General features: G+C 33.9%; 1 protein-coding gene and 1 long non-coding RNA gene across 3 annotated transcripts; both read left to right on the forward strand.

The window, feature by feature from the left end:
* The first annotated feature begins 449 nt into the window (after nucleotides 1-449).
* Nucleotides 450-15,000, forward strand: LOC127855911 (succinate dehydrogenase cytochrome b560 subunit, mitochondrial-like). The gene is made up of 5 exons (XM_052391827.1): nucleotides 450-486; nucleotides 2,692-2,811; nucleotides 3,203-3,264; nucleotides 10,490-10,656; nucleotides 13,798-15,000. The coding sequence occupies exons 1-5, from the start codon at nucleotides 470-472 to the stop codon at nucleotides 13,900-13,902; spliced, it is 471 nt and encodes a 156-aa protein (XP_052247787.1). The 5' UTR covers nucleotides 450-469; the 3' UTR covers nucleotides 13,903-15,000.
* LOC127855915 (uncharacterized) lies at nucleotides 5,500-9,930 on the forward strand. Of its 2 annotated transcripts, none has more exons than XR_008037790.1 (4): nucleotides 5,500-5,617; nucleotides 5,901-6,211; nucleotides 7,428-7,653; nucleotides 8,579-9,930. It is a non-coding gene; the product is annotated as an uncharacterized LOC127855915 (long non-coding RNA). The 2 variants fall into 2 exon arrangements; XR_008037791.1 differs by lacking the exon at nucleotides 5,500-5,617 and adding an exon at nucleotides 5,659-5,755.
* Nucleotides 15,001-20,241: the final 5,241 nt, after the last annotated feature.

The following is a 20,241-nucleotide window of genomic DNA, read 5'->3' on the forward strand; positions in this document are numbered from 1 at the left end:
GAATATAGTTGTTCAAAGATGTAAGATTAGCGTCCTTTTTAACAAAAGGGCGTTGATTGTGTCAACCTTTCTGCTTTTTTGGGCTGTAATCCCAATAAGCCTTACGAGGTGAGAGTTACACGGGGGAAACACGTAGCAAGGGCGAACGTAATCACATTTATTCAAGCCGGGTCTCAATATCACAATATGCCACATATTTTCCTTACACAAGCCAACTTTTACGTCTAAACATGCACTATTTTGAACATAGAGACCTTAAACTATACATTTTCTTCACGGGCGTTTTAAGCTTTATCGATTTAAACAACACAAAGGCAAGTCATGAGATTGGAAGGAAAGAACTCCACTCGTATAAAAAAAATTGACTGGTTTTGCACCTTTTTTCTGCCATTTTATAGTGGAATGAAACCTTTTCAGCGCAATCTTTTACTATTATAACCTGAAAGTGCGCTCTGTCAACATAACAGCAATGGCATCGGCGTTGAGGTAATGTTTATTAATCCTTAAACATGTCTTGAAATTAAATGAACAAATGTGCGAAAACTTTAAAACAACAGTTTCTTAATCTCAATTATAAGAACTGCGAATCAAAGTGTAATATTAATAGTAAATACCCGTTATGTAACTTTGGTTGGAGGTCATGTCAACACGACATTACAAGTTAGAACTTAGAAGTTGTCTTGTTTCTGATTTTATAATGTTGATTTTCAGGCTTGGACTAAATAACCAACAGCTGTTTGGAAGGTTGGCGTGCCTTCAAAAATGGTGAGCAATTTAAATTCAGCAAATCGGAAGCCTTTTTTATCAAAATTATGATGAATAAATTGCATCATACATGTAACTTGTTTTTTTTTTTTAAATTATTAGTTTATATTGATTAAAATATCACGAGTGGTATATTACCTTACTTGAAAAAAGTTAATATTTTCAGTATATTCTGTAATAAATTTTCACGACGTGAAATCGAAAGTATTTCAAGAAACTATGTGACATAACGATAAACACTATAAATAACGCAAGTAGATCGATCATTTTATATATAAAATATATACAATTCAATACCCATGCACAATTTGCATTCCTGGGTTCACCATGTGACGATGATGATCAATCTACTTGCGTTATTTATAGTACTGTAGTTACCTGTTACCCAGTAAAATTTATTACCTAATATACTGAAAACATGAAAATTTAACAACTTTTTCGGCGTAGCTGTTTAACGTCACTTTTGACCTTATATGACCTTCATACATGATAGGTCCGAAATGAATAAATCCGAATTGTGCATTGGCTAATAATACAAAAATCACTGTAAACATTGGTAGTCTGGTTCCTATACTAAAACATTGGATGCATATCATTTGAACTGAAATATGAATATATTGTAAATTACATGTAAATAACAATAAAATTAAAAACTGTCATAATACAAAACATCCTCTAAACATTACATCAAAACGTTTCTCCTTAGTTTACGAAGCAGTATAGCATTAATCACATGTCTGTACAATTAAAAGAATCTATTGTACACATGCCTTAGCGGCCACACTACAAAAACACTACAAAAACAGGCTAGATTGCACTTTATCGGTACGCAGTTGTTTGCCACTATTGACAAACCGGGGGTTTGGGAGCAGTAGCCCGCGATACTAAGGAAATATATAGGTGTTGGAAATGTATCTGTCTTTGATTTATTATAATCCATATTTGCGTTTATTAGTGTATATGTTTCTTTGTACTTTGTTTTGTTAATTTTTTTATACAAAATTCTGTTTTTCTGCAAAAAATTCATATCACTATGATGCTTGCAATATTGAGTCTTTTATGTTTACATTCTACTAACATCTGTACACATTATAACACATTATCTTGTTTTTATTTCCAACATCATGTTCATTGTTTTTCAGTGGCGAATATGTTTTCTTTTCCTATTGAAACTAATGTACTACCCGTTCAATTATGAAAACTTAGTCATTGCAATACTTATTGTCAATAAAACATACAATTTCACCTCTTCTTGTTTTATCATTTTTATTTGTTAAGACATTAAAATATATTATCACTCACTACCTTCATTAAAATTCATGGTCGCTTCATTCCATCTCCTTTCACTGGTCGCAAAACATTAAAACATCAACACCGTATATCTTTTTAAAGATATTTCTTGTTTCAAGTAATATAATATACCAGTCGTGGTATTTTAATCAATATACACTAATACTTGTAAAAAAATACAGTATTTTAGAACTTTTCTTTTTTCGTCAATCACATGTGTGCCTAGACATGATTTTTGTTAACATGAGATTTCCTTTAATAAAAAATACAATAAAACCAGAAAGTGGTGTCTAATCCTGGGGTGGTATTCCAGAAGCATATTAAGTTAAATTTTATTTTTATCCTTATATTGGGAAGTGTTTTATTTTCATACTGCAATAGTTAGGCATCGAAAATTACATCAAAATAACATCATTATGTAAATGTTATTTGAGGAATACCAAAAAAACATGCATGTCTTTATTGAGTGAAGAAATACAAAACATTGTAATTTTTAACTTAAGTGAAAATATTTAAGAAATGACTTTAGATGTTTCTGGAATACCACCCCTGGACAACACTTTATGCTCAAGCCTATTTTTCCCAGATCAATGCTTGTTTAAAGAAGGCAATTTGAAATGTGACAACAATTTTCAGTGTGGTTCCCTGTACATCAGCATCCACATCAGCTGAGAAAGCTGGGACAAAGATGGACAAGTATTGGAAGAAAAACAGTCAAAGGAATAGACCACTTTCACCACATCTTAGTATATACAAGTAAGAAATGGCAGGTTTTGTCAAGTTTGAAGCTTTTACAATATTTTTTTTACAGAAATAATTCAACAATTTAATAGTGGTAGACTCTGATAATACAAGTGTGTATTTGTTGTAGACAATTTGGGTGTAAAAAGACTGAGCCACTTAAAAATAACATATTTAATATAAAACTTTGCTGCAAATTTGGGCAAAACATATATTATTCCCCAAAATGCACAATGTTCTTTATCTGTTTACAAAAAGTATAACTGATTTTGTTAAAATTAATTAAGAAAGTTAGTAACACCACATAAAAAGTAAAGTAATTATAGTTTTACTCCCATAAATCTCTTTTGACATGCTGTTATATTTTCTTAACATTCATTTTAACCCTGTAACTTTTTGTTTTCAGATATCATATCCCTATGATGTTGTCGATATCAAATAGAATCATGGCCAGTATCGTCACAGGAGGTTTGTAGTTAACAATTACAATTAAGTTAATAGAAAATATTTTCTGCGTTCAACGTGTAAAATTGTGCTTCAGGCTCTTGAGATATTTAATATTTTGGGTAGAACCAGCAATTTGAGTCAAGTAAACATACTTAGTGTTCAAAGTGTAAAATTGTGCTGAAGTCTCTTGAGATATTTAATGCCCAGGGTATAACCAGAACTCTGAGTCAAGTAAACAGACTTAGCGTTCAAAGTTGTGCTTGAGTCTCATGAGATATTTAAGATTTTGGGTAGAACCAGAACTTTAAGTCAAGTAAACATGCTCAGCTTTCAAAGTGTAAAATTGTGCTGGAGTCTCTTGAGATATTTAATATTTTGGGTAGAACCAGAACTTTGAGTCAAGTAAACATTCTTAGCGTTTAATGTATAAAATTGTGCTGGAGTCTCTTTAGATATTTAATATTTTGGGTAGAACCAGAACTTTTAGACAAGTAAACATACTTACCGTAATTACTCTATGTTTTCGGACACTTAAAAATATTTAATTTTTTTCGTGTCCGAAAACTTAGATAGAAAAATATTCACAAAATACAGGTGTCCGAAAACTTAGAGTCGAAAATTGAAGTGTCCGTAAATAGCGTCAGTTGTATCAACGACTACTGGTAATAGCACGTGCTTGTAAAATAACATGCCGTAAAATATAAATTACAGTTATATATGTTTGCACTGCATTTTAAGTAATTTTAAATGCTTAATTTATTTGACAGAAAGTTACTACAATTTTGTGCTTTGACCAACGAGTTCAAAGATGAGCATGTGATGTACCGATACTCGCTAGTAAGAACCAGTAATTAACGCAATAAAAAAGCAAACTGTGAATTCTTTGTTTGTTCATTTCCGATAGTTGTTGTCTAACACCTTCCATTGTTCGTAAAACTTGTTATAGGGTGCATCACACTTTGAAGTGTTTAGTATTTGTCACAGTTATTTTACTGAGAAGGGGTAGTACCATAGCGGTAGATAATAGAACTGTGAAATGGCACTAGCCCTGGTAATTGTCAAAACGCTTATGCTATCGAGCGAAACCATAGTTTAATACCGGTTTACAAGGTTATTTACCCAATAACGAAAATGTAATGGTCCGTTGCCCTCAGGTATGCACCTGCCATGTTTTATGATGTTAATCTGGTTGTAAAACCCCATGATCCAAGTGTCATTAGATATCGAAAACAGGACCGACATTTGGTAAAATAGCGCTGTAAAATATACTGTCCAAAACTTAGAGACATTAATTTTAGATGAAAACTTGTTTGTCCGAAAATTATGAGTCATGAAAAATAATTATTTTTGCTAAAAAAAGGGGTGTCCGAAAACTTAGAGTGTCCGAAACATAGAGTAATTACGGTAGCGTTTAAAGTGTAAAATTGTGCTAGAGGCTCTTGAGATATTTAATATTTTGGGTAGAGCCAGAACTTTAAGTCAAGTAAACATACTTAGCGTTCAAAGTGTAAAATTGTGCTAGAGGCTCTTGAGATATTTATTGTCCTAGGTAGAACCAGCACTTTGTGTCATTAAAGAAGATATATTGAACTCACACAAGCAAGGATCAAAACCACTTAATCAAAATTGTCCCAAAACTAACAAAAATCAGGTTATATGTAATTCATGGTATGTAATTTTGATAAGTAACTGCTAACATGTACATGATTGGTTGGTGCAGAGGTTAGTAAATACACCTCTCATGTGGGCAAATCGGATTAGTTCCTTATTCCTAATACATGTGAGTTTGAAAAGTGGTCATCATACCTAGACAGGGCTTTTTTTCTGGTTTTTGTAAAGCAGCTTAGGCTCCTCAATTAGTAAAAAATGATTCACAAACTTTTCAAACTTGTAAAAGTTTGAGTCACAAAGTTTAAAATTGTGAAAACCTAAGTTGAAAATTTCTAAATAATTGTATTGCGAACCTCTGAAATTTGTGAAAAATGGAATTCTCTTAGAAGGGACAAGGCACTGCAACAGGGCACACAAATACAACATATCAGCTTGTCATGAAGAATGAATTTTGTTTAAAGACAAGCTAAATATTTTGGTTTGTTGTCCAAGACCAAGAACTTCATTTGTGAAACCCATAACTTCCACCCAAAAAGGTTTGGATTTTTGGCAAAGTAATGGGCCTTTGACTTAAGAAATTTTCTTTTTATGCCCCCCTTCGAAGAAGAGTGGGTATATTGCTTTGCTCATGTCGGTCGGTCGGTCGGTCGGTCCGTCCACCAGGTGGTTTCCGGATGATAACTCAAGAACGCATACGCCTAGGATCATGAAACTTCATAGGTAGATTGATCATGACTCGCAGATGACCCCTATTGATTTTGAGGTCACTAGGTCAAGGTCACGGTGACCCGAAATAGTAAATTGGTTTCCGGATGATAACTCGAGAATGCATACGCCTAGGATCATGAAACTTCATGGGTAGATTGATCATGACTTGCAGATGACCCCTTTTGATTTTGAGGTCACTTGGTCAAAGGTCAAGGTCACGGTAACCCGAAAAAGTAAAATGGTTTCCGGATGATCACTCAAGAATGCATATGCCTAGGATCATGAAACTTCATGGGTAGATTGATCATGACTTGCAGATGACCCTTATTGATTTTGAGGTCACTAGGTCAAAGGTCAAGGTCACGGTGACCCGAAATAGTAAAATGGTTTCCGGATGATAACTCAAGAATGCATACGCCTAGGATCATGAAACTTCATGGGTAGATTGATCATGACTTGCAGATGACCCCTATTGATTTTGAGGTCACTAGGTCAAAGGTCAAGGTCAAGGTGACCCGAAATAGTAAAATGGTTTCCGGATGATAACTCAAGAATGCATACGCCTAGGATCATGAAACTTCATGGGTAGATTGATCAAGACTCGCAGATGACCCCTATTGATTTTGAGGTCACTAGGTCAAAGGTCAAGGTCACGGTGACCTGAAATAGTAAAATGATTTTCGGATGATAACTCAAGAACGCATATGCCTAGGATCATGAAACTTCATAGGTAGATTGATCATGACTCGCAGATGACCCCTATTGATTTTGAGGTCACAAGGTCAAAGGTCAAGGTCACGGTGACCCGAAATAGTAAAATGATTTTCGGATGATAACTCAAGAACGCTTTTGCCTAGGATCATGACACTTCATAAGTACATTGATCGTGACTCGCAGATGACCCCTATTGATTTTCAGGTCACTAGTTTATTCTGTTTTCACACTGTCCAGTAAAGAGACTTACAAATTGAATTTTTGACACATGTTCATTCATAATGATGTATAAGCCTTTGTTTCTGTGCCAGTAAATACTATGTTTATGGAAATGACGTGAGAATTCAACATTTAAAAAACCAATGTAATATGATATGTAATATTATATGGCAACAGGACAGTTGTGATTTGCTGGGTCAATTCTATTTAGCTTGACCATCCAAGCGGTTGATAGCTTTGACAAACTGGTGGTCTGAAACATTGAGAAAATGTCACGATTCACTGACAATAAATCAAACATGTAATTCTTGCTACGCAACTTGCATTTAATTTTGTCAATTCAAATTATACATAAAAATATAATTAATTTTTAATCTGCTTGTTAATTGAAAAACAGCAACACAGTTTGTATGTATAAAACAATGTTAATACATTAATAGGATCAAGCATATTAAAATATCAACTTAGATTTAGTTTCCTTTACTGTACAGGATTTGTCAAGTTAGGTAAATATTTGTGTATTGAACAAAAATAACAACAGTGTAAAGAAAAGTTAATTTTGGGGATGTTCTATCCAAACCCTGAGGGTTCAGATTTCCTCAAATGCCAAGTAAAGATTGTAAATTTCAACCCACTCCTCTGGTCACGGTGACCCGAAATAGTAAAATGGTTTCCGGATGATAACTCAAGAATGCTTACGCCTAGGATCATGAAACTTCATGGGTAGATTGATCATGACTCGCAGATGACCCCTATTGATTTTGAGGTCACTAGGTCAAAGGTCAAGGTCCCGGTGACCCAAAATAGTAAAATAGTTTCCGGATGATAACTCAAGAATGCATACGCCTAGGATCATGAAACTTCATGGGTAGATTGATCAAGACTCAGAGATGACCCCTATTGATTTTGAGGTCACTAGGTCAAAGTTCAAGGTCACGGTGACCCGAAATAGTAAAATGGTTTTCGGATGATAACTCAAGAACGCATATGCCTAGGATCATGAAACTTCATAGGTAGATTGATCATGACTCGCAGATGACCCCTATTGATTTTGAGGTCACAAGATCAAAGGTCAAGGTCACGGTGACCCGAAATAGTAAAATGATTTTCGGATGATAACTCAAGAACGCTTTTGCCTAGGATCATGACACTTCATAGGTACATTGATTATGACTCGCAAATGACCCCTATTGATTTTCAGGTCACTAGTTTATTATGTTTTCACACTGTCCAGTAAAGAGACTTACAAATTGAATTTTTGACACATGTTCATTCATAATGCTGTATAAGCCTTTGTTTCTGTGCCAGTAAATACTATGTTTATGGAAATGACGTGATAATTCAACATTTAAAAAACCAATGTAATATGATATGTAATATTATATGGCAACAGGACAGTTGTGATTTGCTGGGTCAATTCTATTTAGCTTGACCATCCAAGCGGTTGATAGCTTTGACAAACTGGTGGTCTGAAACATTGAGAAAATGTCACGATTCACTGACAATAAATCAAACATGTAATTCTTGCTACGCAACTTGCATTTACTTTTTTCAATTCAAATTATACATAAAAATATAATTAATTTTTAATCTGCTTGTTAATTGAAAAACAGCAACACAGTTTGTATGTATAAAACAATGTTAATACATAAATAGGATCAAGCATATTAAAATATCCACTTAGATTTAGTTTCCTTTACTGTACAGGATTTGTAAAGTTAGGTTAATATTTGTGTATTGAACAAAAATAACAACAGTGTAAAGAAAAGTTAATTTGGGGATGTTCTATCAAAACCCTGAGAGTTCAGATTTCCTCAAATGCCAAGTAAAGATTGTAAATTTCAACCCACTCCTCTGGTCACGGTGACCCGAAATAGTAAAATGGTTTCCGGATGATAACTCAAGAATGCATACACCTAGGATCATGAAACTTCATGGGTAGATTGATCATGACTCGCAGATGACCCCTATTGATGTTGAGGTCACAATGTCAAAGGTCAAGGTCACGTTGACCCGAAATAGTAAAATGATTTTCAGATGATAACTCAAGAACGCTTTTGCCTAGGATCATGACACTTCATAGGTACATTGATCGTGACTCGCAGATGACCCCTATTGATTTTCAGGTCACTAGTTTATTCTGTTTTCACACTGTCCAGTAAAGAGACTTACAAATTGAATTTTTGACACATGTTCATTCATAATGATGTATAAGCCTTTGTTTCTGTGCCAGTAAATACTATGTTTATGGAAATGACGTGAGAATTCAACATTTAAAAAACCAATGTAATATGATATGTAATATTATATGGCAACAGGACAGTTGTGATTTGCTGGGTCAATTCTATTTAGCTTGACCATCCAAGCGGTTGATAGCTTTGACAAACTGGTGGTCTGAAACATTGAGAAAATGTCACGATTCACTGACAATAAATCAAACATGTAATTCTTGCTACGCAACTTGCATTTAATTTTGTCAATTCAATTTATACATAAAAATATAATTAATTTTTAATCTGCTTGTAAATTGAAAAACAGCAACACAGTTTGTATGTATAAAACAATGTTAATACATAAATAGGATCAAGCATATTAAAATATCAACTTAGATTTAGTTTCCTTTACTGTACAGGATTTGTAAAGTTAGGTTAATATTTGTGTATTGAACAAAAATAACAACAGTGTAAAGAAAAGTTAATTTGGGGATGTTCTATCCAAACCCTGAGAGTTCAGATTTCCTCAAATGCCAAGTAAAGATTGTAAATTTCAACCCACTCCTCTGGTTAGTTTTCAGAGGCACATATAATTAACTTTTGAGCTTAGTGTCTCATTTGTACATGCATTACTGTATTAACTCCAAATCAACTAGTACAAGTGGTAGGCCAGTATTACATGGACTGGTGTTCACTGTTTACACAGTTTCACAACCCCATCTGATACTGGTCAGTATCTTGGCAAGTGGCCAAAGTTGGGAGCGGAATTAATGGTCTATTACATAACTGACTTCTGTGTGTGGTAAACACGGATACTGGTCATGTGGTCAAGTTGCACTTGTATACATTTGCCCAATACACAACACTAGCCTTGGCTATTTTTAATCAGATTGCATTGCTAGCTATGGTGGTCATTGACTAGGGGAGTTAACTGCTATAAATAACATGTTTCATTACCATTAATAAATAAAACATTACAAATTGTGTGCACGTTTCACATATTGTCAAATAAGTCAAAATGTGTGAAAGGAATCCAAAAAATCAAAGACTCAATCATATAATGGATATAATTGATTAGTATAGGTCCTGATTGGTTTTTGCACTATTAATTGGATACATTTCACAGGTCATTGATATACAGTGACAAAAAACATATTCACACAATGGCTGTCACTACAACGGAGAGCCCATATGGGGGGCATGCATGTTTTACAAACAGCCCTTGTTAATAACCGTTTTCAGAAGTTTTTTTAGAAACACTTTCAGATTGTGAGTTTTGTTCCAGTCCATTGATTTTTAGCTCGGCTGTTTTCGGAGAAAACCCGAGGTATTGTCATAGCCAGCTCGACGTGTCCGCCATCCGTGTCAAGGTTTGTAAAGGTTTTGAACATAGGCTCTAAAATCAAAGTCCTTCCACCTACAACTTTGAAACTTCATATGTAGATGCACCTTGATGAGTTCTACACGCCACACCCATTTTTGGGTCACTAGGTCAAAGATCAAGGTCACTGTGACCTCTTAAAATAAATAATCTGACAAGCTTTTGCAGCCGAGCGTGGCACCCATTATGCGGTGCTCTTGTTTGCGAAGTTATGGGCCTTGGACTAAACAATTTTCTCTTAAATAGCTATGGTGCTGCTTCAAAGCGCTGTGGGGGCATTGTGTTTCACAAACTCACTTTTAAGCAGTTCTTGTTTATTATGTTTTTGAAAATCAGTTTATGTATCTATCAGATATGATCAATATTCCTAACATTTCAATGTCTTTTATGCCATTTTCAGCTTTCTTTGCTGCTCCCATGATCTACCTGTTCGGCACAAAGGATTTTGCGGGTTATTATGCACTTCTACAGAACTCTGGTCCATTAGTTCAGAGTGCGGTTACATTTGCCAAGCTGAACCTGGCTTTCTGCTTCAGTTTCCATTTCTGGGCCAGCATAAGACATTTTGTGAGTACATTGGGAAGTTAGTACCCTTATTTGTTTTAAAGAATATATCACCCGATCGGTGCAAAGGTACCATGTGACATTAAATTTTAATATCACCTGGTTCATCTTTGCACAAAGGGAGCGAATTATGCTTTATAATTTAGGAAGAAGGATATGATATTTTTTTAGAAGGAAGTTGTAGATGCCTCTTTCAGCAAAGAACATTGTGCCTTTTTATGTCCCCCACCACTATAGTGGGGGACATATTGTTTTTGCCCTGTCTGTTGGTTTGTGTGTTTGTTTGTTTGTTTGCCCCAACTTTAAAATTTGCAATTACTTTTGCAATATTCAAGATAGCAACTTGATATTTGGCATGCATGTGTATCTCATATAGCTGCACATTTTGAGTGGTGAAAGATCAAGGTCATCCTTCAAAGTCAAAAATCAAGTATATGGGTCAAAATCGCTCATTTAATGAATACTTTTGCAGTATTGAAGATAGCAACTTGATATTCCGCATGCATGTGTATGTCATGGAGCTGCACATTCTGAGTGGTGAAAGGTCAAGGTCATCCTTCAAGGACAAAGGTCAAATATTTAGCTTCAAAGCGGTGCAAAAGGGGACATGGTGTTTCTGACAAACACATTTCTTGTTAAATCCTGGATTGATCCATGCAATAAAGATTTGCTGGAACCCAAATAACATAATAAATAGTCTGTTGAAAACTTGAAGAACAGAAGATCTTATCAATGTTCTTATGAAGGGACATTTTCACGTTGAGGAAAATTGACAAAATGTAAAAACAAATGTTTCAGTCTCAAAATTTTTTGTTGTAGTTATGTTATGATTTTTGCAAGGAAATAGTTATACTGAACATTTACCATGATCTAAAATATCCATTATATGCATCATTTGACCCAAAAAAACATTGACAATTACAAAGAATTACAAACACCAAAGGATTGAATAATTTAGAGAGATGTATTGTTATATTTTGTGACATTACAAAGATTGCTTATAAATAGCGTAATTAAAATACATCTTGGGCTATGCAAGTACGGATGGCTGAGTGGTTTGAGCGCTTGACTTTTACTCCGAGGATCAGTGGTTCGAGCCCAGTTGTGGATTCGATTTTTATGCCCCCTTTCGAAGAAAAGGGGGTATATAGTTTTCGCACTGTCTGTCTGTCAGTCTGTCACACTTTTCGTGTCCGCTCTCTAATTCAAATAGTTTTCATCCGATCTTAACGAAACTTGGTCAGAAGTTGTATCTAGACAATATCTAGGTCAAGTTCGAATATGGGTAATGCCGGGTCAAAAACTAGGTTTCGGGGTCAAAAAAAACAAATCCAAGGGAAGTAATAAGCTTTAAATGGACATAATTATCTGACCTACCAAATTATATATTTTTGTTAAATAAATCAAAGCGGTGCAGTAGGCGGCATTGTGTTTCTGACAAACACATGGCGGAAAAAGGTCAAGGTCATCCTTTAAGGTCTAAGGTCAAAAATACAAATCCAAGGGAAGTAATAAGTTTTAAAGGGAGATAATTATTCAATATTGAACATACCAACTTGATATTTGGATGCATGTGTATCTCATGGAGCTGCACATTTTGAGTGGTGAATCTACAGTCACGGTAGTGGCTTTTAATTATTTGCTACTAAAAATAGAGATTTGTTAGACACAATTATTTTCAAGGGAAGTAATTTATATAATTATAAATCTCCAATTATATATTTCCTTAACAAGAATTTAAGTTCTTTTCACAGTGACTGTACAGATTTTTTATTTTGATTATTTATAACTGAAATGATTGATTTGTCAAAGGTTATTTTTTAAATGATATAATTATCCTTTCTTTCCTGTACTAATTTGTGAATGGTAGGGTTCATTACATACCTGTGGACTTATGTCTATAGATACATGATGAACTCTGGCTATGATCTCTTTGATAAACCACAGGCCTTGGTTGTCAGTGATGTCTGACTTGGTCCCCCCCCCCCGGTTGGATTGGACAAAATCCAAGGGAAGTAATAAGCTTCAAAGGGAGATGATTTCTATACCTGCCAAATGATAAATAGAAATTTTATGTCAAAGCGGCGCAGTAGGGGGCATTGTGTTTCTGACTAACACATGTCTTGTTTTTATGCCCCTGGTAGGGTGGCTTATAGCAGTTGAACTGTCCGTCAGTCAGTATGTCAGTCCGTCAGGCCGAAAAAAACACTTAAAAGTTGGCCATAACTTTTGCAATATTGAAGATATCAACTTGATATCTGGCATGCATTTGTATCTCATGAAGCTGCTCATTTTGAGTAGTGGAAGTTCAAGGTCAAGGTCATCCTTCAAGGTCAAAAGTAAAAAAATAATATTTCAAAGCGGCGCAATAGGGGGCATTGTGTTTCTGACGAACACATCTCTTGTTTCTTTTTTTTTTAAATTCTTGTTTTATACCTATAAAACATAATAAATATATAATGTTATACTTGTTTTATAATATAATTAAATATGCTTCTTAGACAATATCACATGACAGCATAATTGTATAATTTTTATGTCTTCAAAACCCAGTTTTTGTACGTTAATTGTATCATATGAAATTAGTGATATTGTTGCAAAAATTAATCGAGAAAGAAAATCAATACCGGGGTAGTTAAGTATCAATGGATCGTGGGTTTTATTCCCAGCCATGTCACATAAGTTATGTGTGAATGGGTTATCAATAATGCCAACAAAATGTATTATGTCATGATGCAATTCACACTCTCAGCTACCTGTATCAATTATCTCTTACTCAACTGATCTAGCCCGGGGACCAGTACAATTACAGGTTGTGTATCAAAAATTGTATATATGAAGATTAAACATTTTAAAATCTGAAATTTATCAGTACAAAGGATTCCCGTGGTTCAAATTTGGGTAGGTTTGTGCAATGTGGTATAAGATGTCGCCATGTGGAAGTATCGGCCTAGTAACTGGGAGGTCATGCGTACGATCCCAATTGTGGGAGCGTTCTTAGATCTACCCCGCTGGTTCTACCCAGGAAACAGACTCGGGACTCTTGAGTGTTTCAATAACCTTTAGACTAGTCACTTTCACTTCAATTAAGCTTCAATAAATGTGTTTCAAGTGAAACTTAATGTGGTAGTTCTTCAATTCCAGGTCTGGGACACAGGAAAGGGCTACTCGACTGAGCAGCTTTACCAGACCGGCTATGCCTTGCTAGCAGCTACACTTCTCACAACGGCTGGGCTTATGTGTCTGTAACCTAGGAACATTGCTCAAGACTTTGTGGAGATAATTTTCATCCTATCAGTCTTTGCACTGACTATGAGATACCGAAATTTAATGTGGTCTAGAACAGTAGAAATCAGATATGTGTACATAATGAGACGTGTTCTTGGAAAACTGGGATTCATGCATGACCGTAAAGTGTCTTCCCAGAATAGCCTTTGCAGTGCGCACGTGCTAATCAGGGACATCTCTTTCCATCTTAATTGGTTATCCCTAAAAAGAGGCCTCCTTCTTATGAAAATACAATTAAAGTGGAGTGATGATTATCGTGTAAAGAGTGCACAGGCTAACCTGTGATGTCACTTTATATGCATTGATTAGACCACTTTATATGCATTGATTAGACAACTTTATATGCATTGATTAGACCACTTTATATGCATTGATTAGCCAAGCACTTTATATGCATTGATTAGACCACTTTTTATGCATTGATTAGACCACTTTATATGCATTGATTAGACCACTTTATATGCATTGATTAGACCACTTTATATGCATTGATTGGACCACTTTATATGCATTGATTAGACCACTTTATATGCATTGATTAGCCAAGTATTCACAGAGCAAGGTTTTTATGATGGTGAGGCTAGCAAATATTGAACATGATGATTACCAGTTTAACTTAAAATTATTTGGGTTAGTGGATCAAAATAATGAATGTAAACACTGTATTATTTGAACTCTGTATAATAATTTGTTATATTTTATTGGCTCCAAATGTAAACTGTTATATTTTCTTATTTGTTTATATGAATTCATGCTTGCATTTTCATATATTATTATTTGATTTATACATACCAGTATTTTTCAATTTGTCTCTACACTAAAATTATTTTTTCATTGATGTACTTGTTTGTGGTTATGGCAACTAAATCTCGTGATAATATCTTGTACAAAAATTGCATAGAGCAATTTTGTAGCGCAAGTATTGCATTTTACAAATTTGCTGACATTCATTCAGGGAGTATACATGTTATACATATTGTCACATACCTCTTTGTTTATTTACTTGATGCCTATGAGTCAGTATTACAGAGATAATATTATTTATTGTACAAGTGAATGTTTGAGCCATATAAAGTTGTTAGGTAGTTCCTGTGTCGTGTTCTTATTGTATCTCTGGATTAAATACCTGTAGTCTTTCTTAAAGTTCAAACGTATTAAACTGGTCCAGACAATTATGCGCTAAGAAATGGCTTATACTATAATGATAAATGGCCAAATACTATTACGATAAATTGCCAAATACTATTCTGATAAATGGAAAATACTGTAATGATAAATGGCCCAATACTATTATGATATTACGGCCAAATACTGTTATGATAAATGGCCCAATACTTTTAGGATAAATGGTCAAATAATATTATGATAAATGGCCAAATACTATTATGATAATCACTAAAGACTATTGGGATAATTGGCCAGCTACTATTATGATCAATGGCCAAATACTATTATGATAAATGGCCAAATACTATCATGATCAATGGCCAAATACTATTCTGATCCATGACCAAATACTATTCTATGATAAATGGCCATAAATAGTATTATGATAAATGGCCAAATACTATAATGATAAATGGCCAAATACTCTTATGATAAATGGCCAAATATTATAATGATAAATGGCCTAATACTATTATAATAAATGGCCGAATACTATTTTGATAAATGGTCTAATAATATAATCATCAACGACCAAATGTTATAATGATAAATGGCCAAATACTTTTATAATAAAAGGCCCAAAATATTAAGATAAATGGCCTAATTTTTAGTGAGGCTGTTTTCGGAGAAAACCCAAGCTATTGTCATAGCCAGCTCGTCGTCCGTGGTAGGCGTCATGCTAAAATCTTAACATTGGCCATAACTTTCTAAATATTGAAGATAGCACATTGATATTTAGCATGCATGTGTATCTCATGGAGCTGCACATTTTTAGTGGTAAAATTTCAAGGTGAACATCATCCTTTAAGGTCTAGGGTGCAAAAACAAAGTAAAGGGAAGTAATAAGCTTTAAATGGACATAGTTATCTGATCTGCCCAGGTATATATTTTTGTTAAATAAATCAAAGCAGCGCAGTATAGGCAGCATTGTGTTTCTGACAAACACATTGTGGTAAAAGGTCAAGGTCATCCTTCAAGGTCTACGGTAAAAAAAAACAGATTTAAGGGAAGTAATAAGCTTTAAAAAGGAAGAACATTATTCAATATTGAACATAGCCACTTTATATATTTGACATGCATGTGTATCTCATGGAGCTGCACATTTTAAGTGGTGAATCTACAGTCACGGTGGTGGCATTCAATTATTTGCTACTAAAAATAGAGATTTGTTACAGACAGTTATTTTCAAGGGAAGTAATTTATATAATCATAAATCACATATTATATATTTCCTTACCAAGAATTGAAGTTCTTTTCACAGTGACTGTACAGATTTATTATTTTGATTATTTATAACCCAAATGATTGATTTGTCAAGTTTTTTTTTTAAATGATATAATTATAATTTCTTTGATGTTCATTACATACCTGTGGACTTATGACCATAGATACATGAAAAAGAAAAAAAACTCTGGCTATGATCTCTTTTAAACCACAGGCCTTGGTTGTCAGTGATGTCTGACATGATCATAATTGACTGTGAGAAGCTTCCCCCCCCATCCCCCCCGGTTGGATTGGACAAAATTCAAGGGAAGTAATAAACTTAAAAGGGAGATGATTTCTATACCTGCCAAATGATAAATAGAAATTGTATTTAAATGCGGCGCAGTAGGGGGGCATTTAGTTTCTGACAAACACATCTCTTGTTGGGTCACTAGGTCAAAGTCAAGGTCACTGTGACCTCTTAAAAAAACAAAAAACATTCTGACAAGCTTTCGCAGCCGAGCGTGGCACCCGTTATGCCGTGCTCTTGTTTACTATTATGATCAATTGCCAAAAACTATTACAATAAATGAGCAAATACTATTATGATAAAAGGCATAAATAATATTGTGATTAATGGTCAAATACTATTATGATCAATGACCAAATGTTATAATGATAAATGGCCAAATACTGTTATGATGAAATAGCTAAATACTATTATGATAAAAGGCCGAATACTTTTATGATAAAAGGCCAAATACTTTTAAGATAAATGGCCCAATACTATTATGATTAATGGCCAAATACTATTATGATCAATGGCAAAATACTTTAAAGTTAAATGGCCGAATTCTTTTATGATAAATGTATCAGTTATACCCCACAAACAAAGTTTTGACTGGGAGTATATTGGACTTGTATGGGTGGCCAGTTGGTTTGTCATTCTTTTGGTGTGTTAGGCAATAAATGTCTACAGTTATGGAGCAGAGTTTTTCTGTGTCTCTCAAGCGATTGAAATCACACTTGATTTATGTCACCATCATGAAGTTTAAAGAGCAAGACACTTTTTTAATGTGCATTGATTCACACATGTGTTTGTAAAATTTGTGCACTTGACCCTAGCTATTTGTATGGCAGAGGCATAATTTTTTATGTTTGTGGAGTAAACTACTTAAAAGTTCTCTAGCGAGGAATTTAATCTTGACATTTAAATAGCCCTGAAGTGTTGATGTTCTAGACACTGTTATGCCCTGAGATCCACTTGTTTCATTAATTGTTAATTGCCATTCAATTAAGGCAGATGCATAACATTTTGTAAGTTTTAGGAGCAAACCACTTTAACATTTCTCAAGCGATTCTAGTGAAAATAGTAAATAAACCAACGTCACTAGGAAGTTAAGATAGTATAAGAATTGTTCATGAGCAGTGATCCATTTATTTCTAAGTTATGTGCCTGTGAGGCTGCATTTCGCATGACAAAGTTGGGCATTGATTTTTTTAGTCACTATTTTTACAAACCTAATTTATATTAGTTTTTGTACAGGATTCAAGTTGACTTTGTGCTTGGTAATCACACTAAAACTCCAGCACTGTTCTTATTAAACTGCATTTTTCAATTAGCCTGTGAAATAGCTGCACAAAACAAACATATTAGTCATCATGTTAGTTATCACAATTTTTAACTTAATTTTTATGTCCCCCACTACTATAGTGGGGGACATATTGTTTTTCCCTGTCTGTTGGTTGGTTGGTTGGTCTGTTGGTTGGTTGGTCTGTTTGTGCCAACTTTAACATTTTGCAATAACTTTTGCTATATTGAATATAGCAACTTGATATTTGGCATGCATGTGTATCTCATGGAGCTGCTTATTTTGAGTGGTGAAAGGTCAAGGTCATCCTTCAAGGTCAGAGGTCAAATATATGTGGCCAAAATCGCTTATTTTATGAATACTTTTGCAATATTGAAGATAGCAACTTGATATTTGGCATGCATGTGTATCTCATGGAGCTGCACATTTTGAGTGGTGGAAGGTCAAGGTCATCCTTCAAGGTCAGAGGTCAAATATATGTGACCCAAATCGCTTATTTTATGAATACTTTTGCAATATTGAAGATAGCAACTTGATATTTGGCATGCATGTGTATCTCATGGAGCTGAACATTTTGAGTGGTGAAAGGTCAAGGTCATCCTTCAAGGTCAAATATATGGGTCAAAGTTGCTCATGTAATGTCACTTCTGCAATATTGAAGCTAGCAATTTTATATTTGAAATGCATGTGTTTCTCATGGAGCTGCACATTTTGAGTGGTGAAGGGTCAAAGTCAAGGTCATCCTTCAAGGTCAGAGGTCATATAGGGGGACATTGTTTAATTTACACATGCCATTCACTATGTACTAAAATCGACTTAATATTCAGCAGTTGCAGCTTTCGAAACTGTTATTACAGGTTTCATTTCTTTCCTGGTATTGCCCATCCAGTTAAAAGTATATCGGTTGGCTTTTGTAAGTGTAATCTACACCTATTGGCCATTTATACACAATAAAGTGGTTTAGATTAATATATACTCATTATTACTCACATAACCCTTAATCACTTATATACATATTTGGACGCAATTGTAATAACTAAGAAAGTTAAATTTAATAAAAGACCTTTCTTACTTGATTTAAGTTTTAAAGGCTTCATTTCCAACCCTTAGATACTGATGCGTAGCAAACAGCATAAAACCTGAACAGACTGTTAGTTACTCGCAGGCTGTACTGGTTTTATGCTGGTTGCAAAAGCCATTTTCATTTTGCTTCTGATGGGGAAAGGGTTAAATAAGCTTCCATTTGCTGCACCAGATAATGCATAGAAGACAAATAAATGTGTTTGAAATGAGAATTAATGACAATTTTTTATATAATAAAAGAAACCTCACAGAATTAAATTTCCACTAATTTAAAACAAATGTACAGAAAATAGACTTATCACTTGTAAAATACCGTAAAACAAATCACAAACAAATAATATCTGAAATATTTTATAAAATCACTATTAACATAGGTAAAATATATTAATGTCACAAATAATGCAATATAAAGTACTAATTTAAAATTTAACTGTCATATCACAAAACAATATAATCACAAAATAAACCATCCTATTAACAATCAAATACATAAACAAATGAATACGAGATATCTAGGATTTCTTAATTAAACAAAATACTTTAACAACAGTTCAAATTTAAACTAACAGTAAAATGGATAAATAGAAAGAATGGAGTGACAGATTGCGAAGCTGATAGAATACGTAAAACCACCAGTGGCTATATTAAATATGTGAAGTACTGTACTTATGGTTTGTAATATGAGTTAGATATTACATGTATATCAATCTTATGAATATAAACATCTATTAAAGAAATACTGATTAAAAAAAACTTATTTTAGTATAAAAATTGCTTATCGATGAACAAAAATTACTAACAAGCATGTAACTATTTGCTTTCTTTGTGGGAAAACATATGAACTGAACTACCGATGCAAAATTAGACCTTAAATCAATCTTATGAATATATACATCTATAAATAAAATTCTAGTAAAGAAATATAGGATCTGGTACTCGTTGTCATATCATACCATATTTTATTAAACGAGTTCAGGAATTTTGTTAGTAAGCGAGCCTTTGGCGAGCTTACTAACGAATTTCCTGGACGAGTTTAATAAAATATGGTATGATATGACAATGAGTGTCAGATCTTTTTTATCACATGCTTTTAAATGAGCAAATCAAATAAATATTTACGCAAACATAATGATAAATCCCGAATATTGTTTTCATTTTGTGACGTCATTTGACGTTGCAACGTCATTTAAGTAAAATAACAAAATGTGATTGGTCAATAAACAAAAACTAAGCCAATGAAAACGCTTAAAAATGT

This window comes from Dreissena polymorpha, chromosome 13 (assembly GCF_020536995.1).
Source record: "Dreissena polymorpha isolate Duluth1 chromosome 13, UMN_Dpol_1.0, whole genome shotgun sequence".
NCBI classification, from domain to species: Eukaryota; Metazoa; Mollusca; class Bivalvia; order Myida; family Dreissenidae; genus Dreissena; species Dreissena polymorpha.

Coding starts and splice junctions, on each gene's coding strand:
- LOC127855911 (XM_052391827.1), top strand. Junction 2,812..3,202: donor CCACATCTTAGTATATACAA/GTAAGAAATGGC, acceptor TTTTGTTTTCAG/ATATCATATCCCTATGATGT. Junction 3,265..10,489: donor GGCCAGTATCGTCACAGGAG/GTTTGTAGTTAA, acceptor TGCCATTTTCAG/CTTTCTTTGCTGCTCCCATG.